General features: G+C 31.4%; 2 protein-coding genes across 2 annotated transcripts; both read left to right on the top strand.

Moving 5' to 3' along the window:
• The first annotated feature begins 270 nt into the window (after window positions 1–270).
• LOC130903414 (glycerophosphocholine phosphodiesterase GPCPD1-like) lies at window positions 271–10,706 on the top strand. The gene is made up of 4 exons (XM_057815508.1): window positions 271–1,330; window positions 3,035–3,909; window positions 5,778–6,245; window positions 9,894–10,706. The coding sequence occupies exons 1-4, from the start codon at window positions 868–870 to the stop codon at window positions 10,251–10,253; spliced, it is 2,166 nt and encodes a 721-aa protein (XP_057671491.1). The 5' UTR covers window positions 271–867; the 3' UTR covers window positions 10,254–10,706.
• A 4,218-nt stretch (window positions 10,707–14,924) lies between these two features.
• On the top strand, window positions 14,925–18,299 carry LOC130903406 (uncharacterized). The gene is made up of 4 exons (XM_057815484.1): window positions 14,925–15,129; window positions 15,178–15,456; window positions 15,983–16,104; window positions 18,089–18,299. The coding sequence occupies exons 1-4, from the start codon at window positions 15,063–15,065 to the stop codon at window positions 18,200–18,202; spliced, it is 582 nt and encodes a 193-aa protein (XP_057671467.1). The 5' UTR covers window positions 14,925–15,062; the 3' UTR covers window positions 18,203–18,299.
• Window positions 18,300–19,174: the final 875 nt, after the last annotated feature.

The following is a 19,174-nucleotide window of genomic DNA, read 5'->3' as shown; positions in this document are numbered from 1 at the left end:
ATAATAACTGTAATACACAAGTGAGCGAAGTGAGAAGTCGCCAATGTCTGATCACAGACAGTCAGAAGTTATAGTATTTATATTTATGTCTCATTCATTATACTCTCTGTTTTAAGCATATAGCTGTAATTAAATCAAAAGATACGAAAGTTGCTTTGTGCGAGATTCAAAATCCAGCTTCTTTCTCTTATGGCACTAAGAATATGATGAGTTTTAGTTATAGTTATAAACAAGTAGCTGTTCTTTCATCAAGCTGTTAGAACAGAGAATATTTGTAGTCTGTGGTTATTGGATTGACGTTTGAAAAAACAAATATTATATCCTTATAATTTGAAGAAACTATTATAATATTACAATTAGAGGCTTCTCATGGCTAAATTTTTTTCTATTTCTAGCTAATAAATAATTTGAGTTTTGTCCCTTCTCTCTAAAGTTTGAATTTCTGTAATTGGTCAGATTGGTTATCATGTTATAACGTCAAGCAATCCCATATGTTGAAGTTTACCTTGTGATTATTATTCACATCTGCAAATTCCGAGTGTTAAACGTGTTATAGTAGTGTTGATATGTACTCTACTGGTATTTATTTAAGTTAGTATTCGGATTATACATTCTCGTGATATTTTAAATTAATTTCGCTTATTAATGCATAGAGTATGCATAGTTTTCTTTACTTTTACATAAAGAAAAAAAATTAATTCAAATTAAAACTAAATTTATATTTTATGTTTGATGAAAATGTATATTTTTGCTCTAAAAGTCGTGAGGTGACATAAACTTCATTCTAGCAAATAATTATGTATGTTTTGAAACTCATTAATTAATATTGTTTCGCGTGATATACAGTAAATTTCAAAATCAGTTATAATGCAACGTTGGTTTTTCTTGGAAGACCCGAACAATGAAGAAATTCGGAACGGTAAAGGAGAAGCAAGGGCTTCAAGTACTTCTTTAAAATCCACGGAATACACACCTAAAAAGTGGTTGTTTCGTGTTAGAGTACCTGCAACATTAAAAAATGATGAAATCGTTTGTATTTGTGGAGATTTACCAGAATTGGGATCGTGGCAATCTGAAAAATGTGTTCCCCTTACGAGAGAAGATGATACCAACATTTGGTCTGCTACAATTGAAATCCCAGAGAAAAAGAAAGTTGAATTTAGGTATGCCATTTGTATTATCCTTGAACTTGGTATTCAAGTTATTGTAAGGAGCTGGGAGACGAACTTACAACCCAGGGCACTTGATTCTATTTCTGATAATTCACCTACCGTTGAAGATTCTCCAGACGAATATGGTTGTTACAATGATAAGACACTTGTAGATAGAGGTTAGTGGATGATATTCTAATAATAGTAATAGAGTCAATATAAAGGTCAAAATTTATTACCTGTTCACAAAAATTAACATTTGTTTTGATATACACGTGTTTAATTTATGATGTTATTAGAAAAAAAAGTCAGATTTTGTAATAAAAAGAACACAGACTTTATAAACATGGAAATTAAGTTAATTTTTATAATAGTCTATTAATATTATTTGGAAAAAGATATATAAAAATACTTGCTGCTTTTTTCTAAAGTTAATTGAGGAACATTTGATCTGTTATATTGAAGTAAATATTGTTTCCAAGTCTTATATACCAGATAGCCCATTGAAACTTTTTTAGCTACAACTTCAGCAAGACTTTTATACAAAAAAAATCTTGTTTTTTGTTATAATTATTAAATGCTAACTATGTACCACCCTTGATATAATGGTAAATAAGATTTATTCAAAAAAGTAGAACAATATTTTTGATCAATTCCTATCTACAATAGGCCTTATTTTAAAAATACGATCCTAACTATTTGGATCAGTTTTAAACCTAGAAATGACCTCATCTCAGTTATTGAAACGGAAAATCCTTTATTTGGATTTTATTGAATAGCATATAGTTCCACAAGATTATATATCATATCGGCATCTGAGTTCCTAAAAATAGATGATTGGTGTATCAATTTCTGTTTCTTCCATTTTATGTAACCAAACCAGTGTGTTCCTGGAGCTATCTATCATTAATTTCATTCTTTTGTTGCTCAATTTTCTTTTTTTCATATTTTCATTCTCACTTTTTTCACTACTTTCACTATTAGATAAATGATTCAGCAGATTCTGGATCATCATCATAGTCTATATCATCATTATCCTCAAGGCATGCATTCATGAGGAGAAATTGTTTCGTCTTTTATTGGGAATTGTGAATAAAATTACATTGAACTATCAGATTTGGAACACTTGTAATTCGTTGTATCGTATTTGAAACTGGCGAGAAAACAGTCATACAATTTTTATAATAGCTGCTTTCATTTACATTCAAGTGAACTGAGACACTCATTAAGTGAGTATCTGAAAAGGAAAATGCATTGAACTGAGTTATGATGTATCAAGTGAGAATAATCTGAGTTTTGATGTAAATAGAAAGCAGCTATTAGGTGGTTTAAAATGTGATACAAACCGAAAAACACCAATTTTTCCAAAAGTTCTCAATATTTTGTCTTAGAAACAGATTTTAGAGGAATTAGATGGACCAAAAAATAATATAACGATATTTATTTTATAACAACTTACCTTTTAATGAAGTTTTACAACTTCCCATCCAACAAACACACACACACACACACATACACGGTTGTTGCTTCTTCAGCTATTGGAAATTAAATGTCATTATTGAGTTTATGATAGAGTTTTTTGGCTTAGTTTTAGAATATTCCAGTAGATATCATTGCAAGTAAGATGAGATCGACTTTTGACAGTAACACCACAATTTTTCAATAAAAAAATATTTTCAATGGCTCCTATCAAATATCATATCTGGTATAAAAGAGGTTAAATGTGATTTTTTTATTGGTAGATTTAAATGTAGGGAGAAATAATATTATGCATAAATTATTATGCTTTGTACCCTAAAACTTATCCATCATTTACCACACTATTTGTTAGAATCGGTACCTGTAAGGATTGCAATGGTATCCTCCCTTTATTTTTTTTTCAGGTTGGTTAAGTAAAGAAACTGTGATACAATTAAAATTATGCAATAATCCTCTCGTATTGTTCAGACCAAAGTATCAAAATCGAAATGTTTATATAAAAGTAACACCAGTTTCTTTAACCCGTTATAATAATGGTTTTCCTAAAACCATGTCGGAAGCTCTGGATGAATCATTAAGTGCAGACACGCAGGATTCACTCGAATCACCTAGTCACGCTTTTACCGAAGTGGCTAGCTTGTACGCTGAAGATCCTACTTTCAATCCTCAGAATCAATTCGGTCACATATTCCAAAAGGACGACATGTTGATTTTTCAATCTACAGTTTTGTTTCCATCAAATATAGCTTTTCTTATTGATCTTTATATTTATAGTTCGAGATGCGGTGATGGAGAACCGCCGTATCATGCCGGTTTCAGTTACCTTTTACCTTCGGTTTTTCAAACATCCGAAGGGCATGTAGTATTACCAATGACTAGTACAAAACATCGTCCTTTAGGACAAATTAGAATAGAATATTTAATAATTGGTCCTTTGCCCAATTTCAAATGTGATATGCTAGTTTCGTATGCGAGGCATTGGAAAAAAACTAGATCGGGATTAGACGTTGGACACAGAGGATCGGGATCTAGTTTTAAAACGAAAGTACAAAATTGCGCTGAAGTCAGGGAGAATACCATAGCCAGCTTAAAAAACGCCATAGATCATGGAGCTGATTTTGTAGAATTCGATGTACAGTTGAGTAAAGATTTAGTGCCTATTATTTATCATGATTTCCATGTTTGTATATCCATGAAGAGGAAGAAGGAGTTGAATGAAAGTGATATGTTGGAGATTCCACTTAAGGAACTCACTTTGGATCAACTAAGGTTGTTGAAGGTATGCATTACATTTTTAATTAAATTTAAGAACTTTTATATTCATCTATCTACTATTAATTTTATTACAAAGTGTAATCGAAAATATGATAACTTATTTTGTTAAAAACAAGTAAAAAATTAATTTAAACTTTGATTCAATCTCCTTTGGAGTATTGCACAATTGTTAGCAAAGAGAAACTTTTCCCAACTTTAAAAACTTAAGAACTTCTTCGACAACTGTCATTGTCAAAACCTTAACTTAAAAACATCGTTCACCTTAGGTAACTGTCAGTGTCAAAACCTTAACCTAAAAATCATGGAGTCTTATGCAAGTACATACAAATTGACTTTTTTTAAATGTTTATTTGCATAGCACCAAAACAATCATACACTGTTTGTATAATTCCATTTCTGGATATCCAACGAACGCCGCGATTAGGTAAACGAACATTATCCATATTTAAAACCAAGTTTTCAAATATTTTCGGATTCATTCGAAAATGATGGAAATTGGTTTCCACAAAATCTTGAGACAACCTCTTCTGCATGGCCTATGCTCTTTGGATATATTTCATCTTCTCCAATTTCAAAAAATCTTCCAACAGACAAATTAAAGCTACTGCTTTTTCCGATTTTCGAATTAAACTTTAATACACAAACACACACAACAAATAACTATCGAATAAAATTACTAATTCATAAGCATCGAAACGTCAAAAGTCAAAACAAATATGAGAAGTTTTTATAAGATTCGGAGTTAAGAAATCTTACTCGGAGTGTTCAAATATTTATATAACTGAACGCGAAACTAATAGTCATATCGAAATAAAGTGGATTGCCGAACGATATCGAACAGTTATATTCATCAGATGTAGATAATCGAACGCAGTCAATTAATTGTCACTGTCAAATGTAAATTAATAACTCTAAAAGTAATGTTTACATATTGTTAATTATGAAATGATAATAATGATAATTTAGTTGAAAACGAAACATTATTTATATTTAAACTCATTTATACCTATTATTCTCTTTATCATTACAACGTTTTGTGTTCTCAATAAGTACTTAAACAATATAATTATTTCATTTCATATAATAATTAACGTTTAGGCACATACATTGATTGCCTTAAGTTAATAAGAGCAAGTAATATATTAACACAATTTAAAATTTGTAATTGGTTCACCTTTATATACAACTGTTGATATTGTCGAAATTTACACGTGCTTAGTAATTTATTTTTGGTATTGTATTATGAAACAAATTGAATATTTTCCAAATTTCATTTTTAGATGGTAATATATAAATATATTTCAAGTCATTGGTATAATCGGAAATATAAGTGGAGGGAACTAAAAATAACAATATACAACGTATTTTAATAATGTACGAGGATGGTCCAAGAAGTATCTGGCCCAACAAAGAAAACACAAACTTTTCCCAGTGATGTTCAATAAGTTCGATAATGAAACAACACTTTCTTCTTTACTAAAAGCGGCCGTTTTTGCTTTATTTTTTCGTTTAAACGTTGCAATGAGTTCCCATAATACTCTGCATTGATAGTTTTTCCTTTTTTAAGATAGTCAGTGAAAATAATCCTCTGCGCATTCGAAAAAATCGACGCTACGAAATTGCCTGCAAGTGGAACGGCCTTTGACATCATCTGCTTTCGTTTCTGGATTATGTTTAAGGGCATCTATCAATATTCATATATGCCAGGTGCTAGGGCTACCTCAATCTTTGTTACTGTTCACTAATATTCAGTTGGTTAAAATTTTGGATTTTGTTGCTTTCAAATTGGCCCTCTTGATGATATCCTTACTTAGTACAAGGTCCTGGTCATTCGAGCCGTATATGAACCAGCGACTTTTCTATGTTTTTCAGGTTTACCACTTGACAGAAGGTAAATCGAAAAACCAGAGGTTCTTCGATGAAGAACTCGACGACCATCAACCATTCCCAACCCTTCAACAAGCCTTAGAAACTCTCGACACTCACACCGGTTTCAACATCGAAATAAAATGGACCATGCAGTCGTTCGATGGTACTTACGAATTATACCATCCCACCGATCTCAATCTGTATCTTGATACAATACTAGACGTGGTACTTCGTTACGGTGGCGATAGAAGAATTATTTTTTCTTGTTTCAATCCGGATATTTGTCAAGTGATCAGGTTGAAACAGAATAAATATCCTGTGATGTTCTTAACGATAGGCGAGAGTCAGAATTATTCCAAGTACATGGATCCGAGATGTTGGTCTATTAGATCCGCCGCTCAGTACGCCAGGATGATTGAGATATTGGGCATCAATGTACATACCGAAGATCTCTTGAGGGACGCCAGTTTGGTAAGTATTTATTCTTTTTCTGTTACAATTACTTTATTAAATTAGGTATCAACTTCTTTGAAACACCCTATATATGTTTTAAATTTAAATTATTGTTTGATAAAAATATGTTTTACTTTGATATTTTAATTATATTCCAAATAGATTCTTTTATCATTTTATCTTATTTAACTCTATTTTTATAATCAATTTAAAATAATGTACGAGGACGGGTTAATAAGTTCGATACTTTTTGAATGAAACACAGATTTTTGGGTGATTTATTACTTCATATTTGAAATCAAAAAATAATTGCTAGTAGCTGATTTTGAACAGTAATTGTGAATTTTGAAGCAATTCGTAACCTAACCGTAACCTTGTTGACCTTTGCACTATCCTGGTGCACATAAACTTTTTTTATTATGATCTTTAATGATATAACGATTTTTCCCCCTTTTTCCATTTTCTTTTCAAAATACTAAGAAATCTGTTTAATCAAATTTTGAAAAAAAATCAAATATTACTTCATCATTATTATTGATGTACCCTCGTATATGATGAGTGTATTGAAAGTAGGACGATGATTTGATGATAATTATTACAATGGGATTTCAATTTGAGTGTTCTATTTGTTCTGGGAAAACATTTTTATACTGATAACGTTCTAAAAAAATAATTATTGTTTCATTATTTATTTGTACGATAAAAATGTTCATCATAAAAATTTCTAAATACGATACAAACTTTAATGGGGTTGCACAATTTTTTTCAAGTATCAAATGACACATTAAAAAAATACAAACGTCACGAAGCTTCTTTGTTCTCATTTTAAAATTCAAAACACGAAATAATTTCGATTATTATAATAAACCATGTTATTAGTTTTTTTTTTTAATTGAAGGTTATTCATAATACGAGGTGTGGCTAATGAATAACGAGACTGAAATGTTTTATTTTGATATCACGTATATGTATTGATTATCTCCTTTAATACACCCCCTTACATTGTTCAAAACAGTGGGCAAAGTCCTTTTCTATTTTATTATTTCCTTCAGGACGCTAACCACTTTCTTTCACAGTTTCAACAGGCTCAATCTTCCGCTATTTAATGCGGATTTGATCTTAGGTAAAAAGTAGAAGTCGCACGGTGCTAGATCTGGCAAATAAGGTGGTTGGTTCAACACTGGGATGTTATACTTAGTTAGAAATGTTTTGATGGACAGTGCGGAATGACACATCTACCTTAGAGTGGCAAAAAGAGGAGAAAAATCCTTCTAGGGACCAGAACGTTTTTATGGAATCAACACCGATACGATATTTTAACTACAGTGAATTTTGAACTGAGAGTTTTAACAGAAGTTGTAACATGATATTGTTATGTGGATGGACACCTCAAGCAACACGAAGTGCAGGCAAAAATAAAGATATTTGGGAGCATACTGAATAGAAATGATGTTGGAGGATTTCCTAAATTTTTTGAAGGATCAGGATTAAAAGAACTACTAGTTTAAAACAGTTTTGTTTTAGTTAAAACTGAACCTTTAGATCAGTATCCTTTCAACAAAAAGATTCCTTCTACTGAATATTTAAGTACATTTAAATATATTGTTTATATTTCATTGGAAGGGACACAAAATGTGTTAGGTGACTTAATAAGGACATCATTTGAACGGGATGTGGCGTATAATTGATTTTGTTAACAGCAGGGGAAATATTATTCATGTAGTTGCGATTTTTTTCATACTAACATTCATAAAAATTAAATCTCCCGATATTTTTTTAATTCGCTTTACGAATATTCAAGTTTATGCTCGAAAAGTATCATTTATAGATTGCGTATGTCAAATTATTTTTAAAAAAGACAATTTAAATGATTACATTATGATCGAAGTTGAAAAAAAATAGCAGAACCTAGAAATTTCTGAGCAGGAAGACAGATCTTAAGTTTTTAAGGTTAGTCTTCTGGATCTTATACTTTTGCCAATTTCTTGTTCATCATACGGGTTTTTCTTTTCCATATTTTTGCCTCCTAATATCCTTCTAAGTAATTTCCTCTCCCTTATACTTGTTTTCTTTCGTTTTATTCAGTATCCATGTTTCGCTTGCATAAAGTACTGTTGGTCTGATATAGATGTAGCTTAATTTTGTTGAATATGTTCTTGGAGATTAGTATCTTGTTTACCGTTCCTGTCTGTTTGCTTCTATGTTCTCTTCCTCATCGCCATTGTTTTTGATAAGACGTAACTATTGACTTTACTTCATTAATTTTGGTCATTGCAATAACGGATGTGTGAACTGGTACATTGTCTTGATGAAACAAGCCAAATACGGCCCTTTTTGCTTGATTTCTTCGCTCAAATGTTGCAATAAGTTCGTATAACACAACTATTTTTGAGACATACGGTATATCTGGAAATACTTCTATATTGTAGTTCATTTGGTTATGAAAAGAAAATTTTGAAACATGTTTCCGTTCGTTCACTTTTTAATGTAACAAAAATTGTTTATTAACATAATTTGCAGATAAATTTCTCGATTACGTAACTACCTAAATAACGTTTTTTGCATTTATCATTCACGAGTTTCCTTGTTATTAGTTTGAATATTTATTTATTATCGCGTTTAAATGAGTACATTACTAAAACTTGTTATAATTCAAGGTTACTCTAAAGAAAGTTCACATTTAAATAGGCCAGGGTTGCGGAAACGGAAACCCATCGATTAGCTTCAAATTTTTACTCTATCACACACTAAATGATTGTATCTATACGCCAAAAAGGATTTTTGGCGTATCCCAAGGAAGGGGGCTTGTACCTATATTTAGATTTTTTATGACGCAAAAACAATCTGCAAATTTCGTCATTTCGACGAGATAAATGACATAAGGATAAAGTTATGTTAACGTTTTATAAAAAACGTAAACAACTAATACAACTCCAGGAATGCTTTGGTCATGGAATCAAAGTAGGTATAAACCTTCCAGGAATGCTTCCAGTTATGAATACATTGGGATAAACCTTCCAGGAATGCTTCCAGTTATGAATACGTTGGGATAAACCTTCCAGGAATGTTTCCAGTTATGAATACGTTGGGATAAACCTTCCAGGAATGCTTGCAGTTATGAATTTGTTGGGAAAAACCTTCCAGAAATGCTTCTAGTTATTAATTTGTTGGGAAAAACCTTCCAGGAATGTTTCCAGTTATGAATTCCTTGTGAAAAACCTTCCAGGAATGTTTCCAGTTATGAATACGTTGGTAGAAACCTTCCAGGAATGGTTTCAGTTATGAATACAGCGTTGGACTAAGTTTTCCTTTGCGAACAAAGTGTAATATTTTAAATAATACGAAGCTTTGACAGAAAAAAAAATTTAAAGGGGCAAAATCGTGACATTGAAAAGACGCCAAAGCAGATAAAAGCTTTGCTAAAATACCATCTACGTTGGGATCTATTGAATTATTAATAATGAGTCGTATTATGAAGCAAAATAAATTCAAATTTTGAGCCTGAGTTTTCACTTTACGTCTTTATAGTTTTTTGTTTAAACACTGGGTATATATTAAAAACTATTACTTATATTTCATATATATATTTTATTGTTATAATTTACCACGTTTTTGACGTGTTAAATTCCGTAATTTCATATTTTCTTATGAAAATATTCTTTCAAGATAAAATATGGAACGGAAGCTGGTTTGGTGGTGTTTTGTTGGGGAGACGAAAACGCCGATCCAGTTACGATAAAATACCTAAAGGAATTGGGTCTACACGGGGTAATTTACGACAAAATCCACGAATACAATAATAAAGAGGTGAAAGAAAGTATCTTCATGGTAGAAGCTAAAGAATCCCAAAAAGAATTGATCAGATTAGCGGCCGCCGTATCAGAAACTCCCCAAAGTCCGCCCCCTCAAAACATCCTCAAAGAACCAGTATTGGATTTCCAGAATGCCAAAGGACAGTTGGGGGATGTTATATCTACTGCTACTTCTTTGGAATCCTTAGAAAGTCAGTTGAGTGAACAGGATTAAATTATTGTTTTTTTTTTTTGATAAATTATTTTGAAATTTATGAAAAGTGATATTTCGCAGGGATAATAAGGGATCGTATGTCATGTAATAATTTTAAATTTATTAATTTATGATTAGGAAAATTGAATTTCACAAAATTTGTTTTGTCATATTTCGTAGGTTTAAAGGTTAATAAAAATTATGACGCTATTAGATTATTATAGTGCAAAGGTCAAGTTTTTATATGCGCAAAATAAAATTTTTTGCAGTAAAAATTTAATTGTTCAATCGAAATTCTTCTATATATCACTGGAGATTTAATTCCAATAAATTTAGCCAAAACTATTAATTTTTTAACCCAAATTAACAATATTTGAATTATTTTATTGTAATTATACACGTTCAAAATGGTACGAGGATAAGTTTCGACGTATGTACCACAAGTTTTTGAATAAAAAAATTTTATTTTTCAATTTTTGTTTCCTTTCATTTCCTTTTCTCCATTCTCAGGTAATACTGACAATACAAGTATAGATTCAGCCCCAACAACACTGTTTATGTCAGTAACCCCCATTCCAAGCCGCCTAAATGACCTCCAAACCTGCTATGTGATTCGTACCATCGAATCAACTAATTCCCCTGTAAAATAAACCCTTCTCATCCCCATACGATGATCTCCCTGAAATCTACCTCAACTTGCTCGATAATTACCCCATATCAGATAAACTCCGACCCCCAACACCCACCCTACACACTCTTCGTCGATTGTCGGTGTTGCAGGTTTTCTGCGGTTTCCCTGCAACCTGGTGAACCAGTTTCCGAGCCAAATTTGCCGACGACAGGGAATAAAGCAGACTTTTAAATTTAAAAAAAAAAACAAAAAATAAAACAAGTAAAATCCCTCAAATATAAAAGAAAACCCAAACAGATAAGAGCTGTTTTAGCTAACAAGCTTAATTTTCATTTTCTTCTGGCCAAAATCTCCCTTCAGAAATAGTTACGCAAACACAATCCAATGCAACCACCACAACTTATGGTCAAAGTAAAGGTGAAGCTGATGGACTTGTTGATTTAGCTATTGAAGATAAGTCTGTTTACAGAAAATCATAGCAATGTTGTTATACTTTTAATTTCAACTGTGAGAGCTAAAGTGGAAAAGTTAGGAAAAAGAAATTTGAAAAACTTCTCCACGATATATTCACCTTGAAGTTTTGAAACAGGCTACCAAATAGTTCAAAATTGATAGCTTTTTGAATTAATTTAAATATTTTTACTTCATTGATAGTTAATTTCGAGATTTCATGAGAATTACCATATATTTGAAAATAATATAGCGTACAGAAATAACCAATTAAAATTCAATATCTTGAGTAGTTAAACCTAATTTTCATAAATTTTATCACTTGTAATTCACCTTGGAGTTAATTGAGTATTGTTTATAGCCGGCAGCCATTTATTAAAAAGTCCTTATCAGGATTTGGGAACAAATGCATTACATTAATAGATTCGTGGTATTATACAAAACATGTATTGAAAGTCAATTTGAAAAACTAAGTTAACAACTCACACTTTCGTTGCTTTCCAATTACACAATTTGAGCACCCAATCAAGCCCATGGGCTTTTTTATTCAGAGAAAAATTGGAAAGATACATTATCACTTAAAAGGGCTTGAGAAGGTATATATAGTAAAAATTATAATTTCAAATAAGTGTTTTAATAGTATTCGTATTTCTTATTCAATTAATCAAGTATTTTGTATTTCGAACACGGCAACAAATAAACAAATCAACTGTGATATGTTTTAAAATTTGACACTTGACACAAAACCTATCAAGTGCGTTCCAATTGATCCTTGTATGCCAATCTCATGAGCGTCGAGTTCATGAGTTTCATGCACAAAGTACTTAATAAATTTGAAAGCAACTATTATCAAAAGAACAAAAATAATGAATCATCAAAAGAAACTGCACAATGTATACCAACATTAAATTATCTAGTTTTATATCAAATTCATCAAATTCATATATAATTATACTGGCAGATCCATCTAAGGTACTGAACTTTAACTATAAAAATAATTCAGCTTGGGCCATCTGTGTGCAAAGCCTATAAAATAGATGATTTGTACTCAGAACGTGTTGTAATACGTATGCTATGTTATTAAACCAGCAAATCAAAATATAAAAATAAAGTCTCCGTATTAATTAAATATTTCTGTATACAAAAGCACTCGTGCCATCTGTTGATCAAGGTACGAACTGTTTTCACGAGTAGAACATAATAAATACTAGGTATCAATAGCAAAACATCTTCAAAAATATCCGTAAGATGACAATACGTTGTCGACATAAAATTAGTAGATATCATCATATATTTATTTTTATAAAAAATGAATTACCTACTTTATGACGCTTATGTGAGAAAGAATTTTTATTATTAGACAATGTCCTATTGACGTCAGTTTACATATAAAATTATATTATTTTACTTATTTCACGGTGAATTGACATATGTCAAAAATAAAGATGGATATAATTTATATACCTTCAATAAAAAATACTGTCTTTTCAAACGTATTAATTAACAGAGACCTAAAATCAAAAATTTTCAATTTTTAAAAATTGTTTTATTGATATACGACGTGTGTCTAATATATTTAAACTTAAAATAGTTATACAGTATGTTTTGGGATTGAGTATATGACGTGAAAATAATGCTGTGACATGAAAAAAATTTTCACATACGAATTCTCGTTTTTGAGTTATAGGTTTCTAAAGATGTGTAATCAAAATTTATATTTAAGGATATTTTCTAAATTATACATACAAACATCATGAATTTTCAATGGGTGATTACGTATGTCCATGTGGTGTGGCCAGGAGCGGCTCTTGCCCAATGGTTAACAATCCGTAACTTTTACAGGAACAGAGCGTGTACAATATAAATACAGTGAAAATGAATTTTTCAATCGATTTTTCCCACCATACTACTCATACATAGATTATGATAAGTCTTATGATTTTTGAATATATTTACCCGAGTCAAATGACCCGAATTATTTCAATCCCGTTTATCTTTTTTTATTTCTCGTATTTTCTTTCAAAGAAACTATGTCTTTACATCGTTCTAATATATATTTTCTTCTTCGGTATCCATTTTCTGCCTGTTGATCAATCCAAACCAATTAGTGTGATTCAAATAAACGACCAAATGAATTTCTCATAGGTACCATTTCGGAGAAATATCGACGTCACATGCTTGGCCAGTGTCCGTTAGATAATCTAATTTGGTCCATTATCCGTCCTTATAACCCTTGGTCATCAATCGCTCTGATGGTCTACCCAAGAAATGCTAACGCTCGACTAGCGGCCGATAATGAATAATACTATTTTTCAATCAGGAATTTTTATTTTTCCTTTATGTGTATACGACACTATACCGATATAATTTTATCAGGATAGTGCCCTCTTTAATTGCATTTAGTGAAAACTGTATTATTTTTAATATATTTTAAACGACTTATAGTTATATTTCATGTTTTTTTAAAAAAGAAAAAGGCGGTTGCAAAAATCTTTATGCACGCACCAGTGGCTAGTCTGAACAAGCTATAGACAAAGTTTCAACTTTCTGCTTGGATCCATTTTATTGTAGTAGAGCTCGAAAGATCACTCAGTCAAGTTGTTTTGAAAAATGTCTCAAATTGAGTTCCGCGCTTTCTACTTCGGAAAAAATTAAAAACTGGCATCTCCAAAAGTCTTCTAAGTATCCTGATTCTTTGCGATTGCACGAAAATTACTAGTTTTACTAAATTTTTTGAAAAAAAACCTAATTTTAGTCACTACCTTTTAAGGGTGATATCTCTGAAAGAAATAGGCTGAGGAAAGATCCATTTTAATCGTATACCAGCAATACCCTCCTGAATTTCGTCGCGTGAATTTAGAAACACCCTGTGGTTTACAGATTACAAGGCACTTTCAAGTAAATTTGCCCTCAAATTATAGCGGGAAAAGATGATATCGATTTGATTTCAATTGGCAAATGATTGTGCATTTTTTTGCATTGTAAAATATTGAGCCTAAATTGGAAAAGTCGTACTTACGAATTAGGCAAACGGATTCAAAGTTGAATAAGGAAGGAAGAGTCAGAATTTTCAATCTTTTAAAGAAGTCCCCGCAGTGAACAAATTGAGTCCCACCACACGTATCCCCGAAGGGAAGGGCTTATCTAAGAAGCGGCTCAATAAGGGCATGACAGACTGTTAAGGAAGTGGATGAGTTCAGTTTCTTGGAAACTAATCTCAGCGCAAAACAGGAGGAATCATTAGAAGGAGTTATAAAATTTGATAAATTTTTTGCTACATTCTTAAAGTAAGTATTGAGGTTATCAGATGAGGGAGAGATTATAATCGATGAAGAAGCCTTATTAATAAATATGTTAGTGTTTTTAAGAATCTAGAAAAATCGAAGTCCACATTACCAGAGAGCCTGTTCCAGTAAGTTGTTTGACAACTGTGTTTCGAATTTTGAAAACTTTTTTCCGAAAAGATACGGCATGGAGATCGAAGGAATGTTAAATGAGGTTATGTTTATTTGACATAATGACATATTTTTAATCACAGGAAATTCGAGAAAGAAAAAACCAAACAGCTGATTGGTATGGAATAAAGAAAGAAGAAGATATTTGTATGATATATCAATTATATGTTTGTCAGAAATTTTAACTTTTTGTCATTTTTTTCTACAACTATTTCATGATACTTGTATTGTTTTTGTGTGTATATTATATTGAAGTGATTTTATTTTAACTTATATTAATTTAAACTAAGTATAATGACCCAAAATTTTCAAGAATTACCAACAGGATTCGAAGATTTCCATCCTACTAACGTTCCAAAAGGTATTTTCCCAATTATCCGTACGGCATTTTTTAAATCCACAATTTTAGGTATGAAAGATTATGCTATTAAAGTTGAAATAACTCCGGAACAACAAAATCAATTAAATTATCATAAGTTGAATGTCTTAAGGGAAAATCATCAATACATAAAATCTCATCCGGAAATAAAGAATGTCGTTAATCTTTTATTGAAGGAAGTTCTACGACGACGACCATCCACCGATATTGATCTGTTTATGGTAAACTATTTTTTTCAAAATTTGAACGAATTTTCGAAAATTATATACGGAAGTGACTTTACATCAAAAAAATCAAAACAACCGACTGGTAAGTAGCTACGAGGGACGCGTTATAGTATGTAAGTATGTAGATATCGGGGTGTCTTATATACTGCGATGCAAAGGATCTATTGCGGCCCCATTTCTTGCTGCAATACTGGAAAATCCACTTCTTACAGAAAATCTGTTAATCCCACTCCGCTAGCAGAAATTTTCATCTACGCTATCAGGTTCCTTAATATTTTACACCTCGAGACTATGTGGCTAGAGGTTTCGTCCTGCACGTCGCATTATCTGCCAAGTCTAGTGTCTTCACGTTTCCATTGAGGCGACAACTGTTCCAGAACCGATAACGGTTCCAGAAACTCAAACTTAATACAAGTTTCTTACCAAAAAAAAACATCATTTAAGAGTTTTTGAATGATGTAGATTTTTTCCCCGTGACAAGACATACCTAGGGTCTAACAGATTACACGCACAGAAAGTTGAATTTTGGGCCCTGTTCCTCATCAAAGTAATAAAGAAGTTTTCCTATTTTTGACTGCTATTGAATGATATCTTGATTTTTTTTTTAGATATAGCTAGCGAGTATTGCATCAGCGTTTCATCGTTGCGTCATTACAACCCCGAAAGATATGGCGATTCTTTAACTAGCAGTGACTCTTCCGGTATTGTTGTTCTGGAACAAGCAGGAAAGGTACATTTCTACTTATTCGAAAACAAATCCTTGTAATCTTCTTGTAGCATCGGCTAGTTTTGATTCCCATAATGAACACACTGTTTACACTACCACTACACCAACACTCACAAGTACATTGTCTGACGTGCGTTTCGATATCATAACCGTTGGGTACAGCTACATTATTAGTAAAGGTCTTTTTCACTTAACGTCCAGAGATACAACAAGGACCTTTAGTTTATCTTCGGTCTCTGAAGACGATAGCTTGCTAATCGAAACGTGTTGGTGTAGTGGTGGTCTAAACAGTGTATTCAGTATAAATATCGCCAACGGTTCAGAAAATTCCAACTTAGTTTCGATTCTCAACAATTTTTGTCGTTTTATTTTGACTCTCCTTTAACGTATATTCTTGATTCTAGAACCTACCATAACCATTAAAATGAGGATTCATATTTCTAGTAGGAGAAAATGGGTTCTCAAATGAGATCTATGAGTAAATTCCTGAATATTTGATTCAATTTAATTTGGACAATCGTTGTCGAACCATTTTTGGAAAGTTACGTGGGAATGCAACAAACGAAGGGAAATTATTTAACGCCATAAAAATATATTTTCTAAGGAACAATGAAATACTCAAATAAAAGAGCAGAAATTTAGAAAAGACTAGTTATACCCTTATGGACATAAGTTCTAAAATAAGGACAACGACTCAAAAGAATGCAAACACCGGAAATGAGAAAAGGATACAAACAACATAAATGAGAAAAGGATGCAAACAACGAAAAAAAGGAAAGGATGCAAACACCGGAAATGAGAAAAGGATGCAAACAACAGAAATGAGAAAAGGATGCAAACAACAGGAATGAGAAAAGGATGCAAACAACGAAAAAAAGGAAAGGATGCAAACACCGGAAATGAGAAAAGGATGCAAACAACAGGAATGAGAAAAGGATGCAAACAACAGAAATGAGAGTTTTCCAGAAATTTGAGGATAACACACCATCAAAAATGAAACCTGCAGAACAATATGTTGGAGAAAATCAACTAAGATGATTCAGATATGTGAAAAGAATGGTTGGAAAAAGGATTAGAAGAATTTTACAAGTCAGAATAGTAAGAGGAAAACCAAGACAAGATGGACGAAATCAACGAAGCGATGAAGATGGGAAAGAGAAAGCTACATGAGGGGCTACCACAAACAGAAGATCGAAAGAAATAGGAAGAATTTTCGAAGAAAGACTCGATGAAAAAAGAGACGCAACCCCAAGTTTTACACCCTACGGGTAGAAAGGATTAAATGAGTAATTAAGCATGATGTCAACTTTTGTGATTCCGGCACATTTGAATTTTACGAATTCGTTATAATCAGTTCTGCAATCATTGAATCACGAAGTGAGCGGAACAAAAATAAAAAAATTGATGAAAATTACAGAAACTGTTCAAGTTAATTGGATTGCTAGTTGAAACGTCTTAAACTCCAAAAGAATAACGAGATAATATTGATTTTCAAAGATTATAAAAGATCAAGTAAAATGAAAAAAATATATTAAAAAACATGTTTTTATAAATGAAAAGAAAAGATAATACAAATTAACGTTATATCAAATTTAATGTTTTATATTAGCATAATCCGATTGCCAATGTAAAATTTTAAATAATGGCCGCAACTTTTTCAAAAACTTGAGGTTTTTACTTATATATTTTGTAGCATTCATCAGTTTCAAAATACTTGGCTGCAATACGTAGCATTGTTAAAATGTCTATAAATTCAACAAAAAAAAATGTTTTGGCATTATAAAGATACGTTTTATTATAATTTTTTTTCTACTCGAGTTTTGTATGTCGTATTTTAGCATTTCTCTTTAGCTTGGGTCGTTTAATTTGCTTGGAAACTTAATTCGCAGCGTTTTTTTCTCATTATTGCTTTATTCCTCTTCCACAGCCTAATTTTTTCTCGATTCTGATATTTCTACTTGATAATTTTGATAATTTTCCATTATAGAACAAAGCTATTGATTTGCAATCTCAAGCGAAATCGTTAAATACATCGAAAATAATATGTGAATCCATCCTGAATGATTTAGTGGATAATTTCAGTACTAACGAATTATCATGAAACAATTTTTTCTTTTCTCACACACGGAGAAAGACATCATGAAATGTAATTATTACTTAGTATTTTTGATAATTGAATAAAACCTATAAGACTATGATTTCCATTGTTTCATTACTAAAACGAACATATTCCAGTAATATTTTCCCCATTTTTCAAATTTCCCGTAGCTAGAGTGTAGCAATTGTACTGTGAAAATAAAAAATTGCATCGTAAGTTTACATTGATGATAACAGTAGTTGCTTTATTAGAAAGTACACGTCGTTTAGTATTTTATTAGCAGCCGTCAATAGTGAACGCATCCTATTCGCCAGACTTAGCCCCCTCGGATTATTTTCTTTTCCCTGGTATACTGATGAAATAAGTCTAATGATTACTTGCCCCCCGCTTCCCCACTGAAAGCTTTTCACTGCATAATTTAAGAAACGGAATTGTATATAAAAATAAAACTATTCGTAACACGAAACAGCCATTTATTAAAAAAAAATGTCTTAATTGTAGCTTTCCCCAACTTCGAATAATATTAAGAAGAAAGCTTCCAGCTGCAATCTCTTCTCATAAGTCATTGTCATAAAATTCAGTCGAATGTCTGAAAACCTTCATAAATTATCCTAAAAAAAGTAAATAAACAAAAACAGCTGTTATGTATCACGAAAATAACTTGAAAGAAGTCAAACACCCTCTTTAAATACGAGTAAAATGAAAATGCTTCTTTACAAAAGAAAATTTCAAACCTCTTATCTTTGACCCACATTTAATTAAACTAAAATCAGTTTCTAAAATTTAATAGAATTTGTGTTTTCGTACTCAATACATAGATTCTAAGTTGAAAAATTGTCAAACTGCGGTAAATTTGAAGGCGGTTTATAAACCGTATTTTTATATACGGTATTTATAAATACCGTTTATAAATACCGTCAGCAATTAAAAATCAAAATGGGTCAATTATAAACGAGGAACGATCGAAAAATGCTT

This window comes from Diorhabda carinulata, chromosome 2 (genome assembly GCF_026250575.1).
Source record: "Diorhabda carinulata isolate Delta chromosome 2, icDioCari1.1, whole genome shotgun sequence".
Lineage (NCBI taxonomy): Eukaryota > Metazoa > Arthropoda > Insecta > Coleoptera > Chrysomelidae > Diorhabda > Diorhabda carinulata.
Note: the sequence above shows the minus strand (reverse complement) of the source record. Positions and strands in the feature narration are given on the sequence as shown.

What these genes read in the sequence shown, in the direction of transcription:
- LOC130903414 (XM_057815508.1), top strand. Translation starts at nt 868, where the DNA reads ATGCAACGTTGGTTTTTCTTGGAAGACCCGAACAATGAAGAAATTCGG. An exon ending in TAAGACACTTGTAGATAGAG is followed by an intron (nt 1,331 to 3,034) that starts GTTAGTGGATGA and finishes TTTTTTTTTCAG; the next exon opens with GTTGGTTAAGTAAAGAAACT. An exon ending in ATCAACTAAGGTTGTTGAAG is followed by an intron (nt 3,910 to 5,777) that starts GTATGCATTACA and finishes TATGTTTTTCAG; the next exon opens with GTTTACCACTTGACAGAAGG.
- LOC130903406 (XM_057815484.1), top strand. Translation starts at nt 15,063, where the DNA reads ATGACCCAAAATTTTCAAGAATTACCAACAGGATTCGAAGATTTCCAT. An exon ending in AAAATCAAAACAACCGACTG is followed by an intron (nt 15,457 to 15,982) that starts GTAAGTAGCTAC and finishes TTTTTTTTTTAG; the next exon opens with ATATAGCTAGCGAGTATTGC. An exon ending in TTCTGGAACAAGCAGGAAAG is followed by an intron (nt 16,105 to 18,088) that starts GTACATTTCTAC and finishes TTTCCATTATAG; the next exon opens with AACAAAGCTATTGATTTGCA.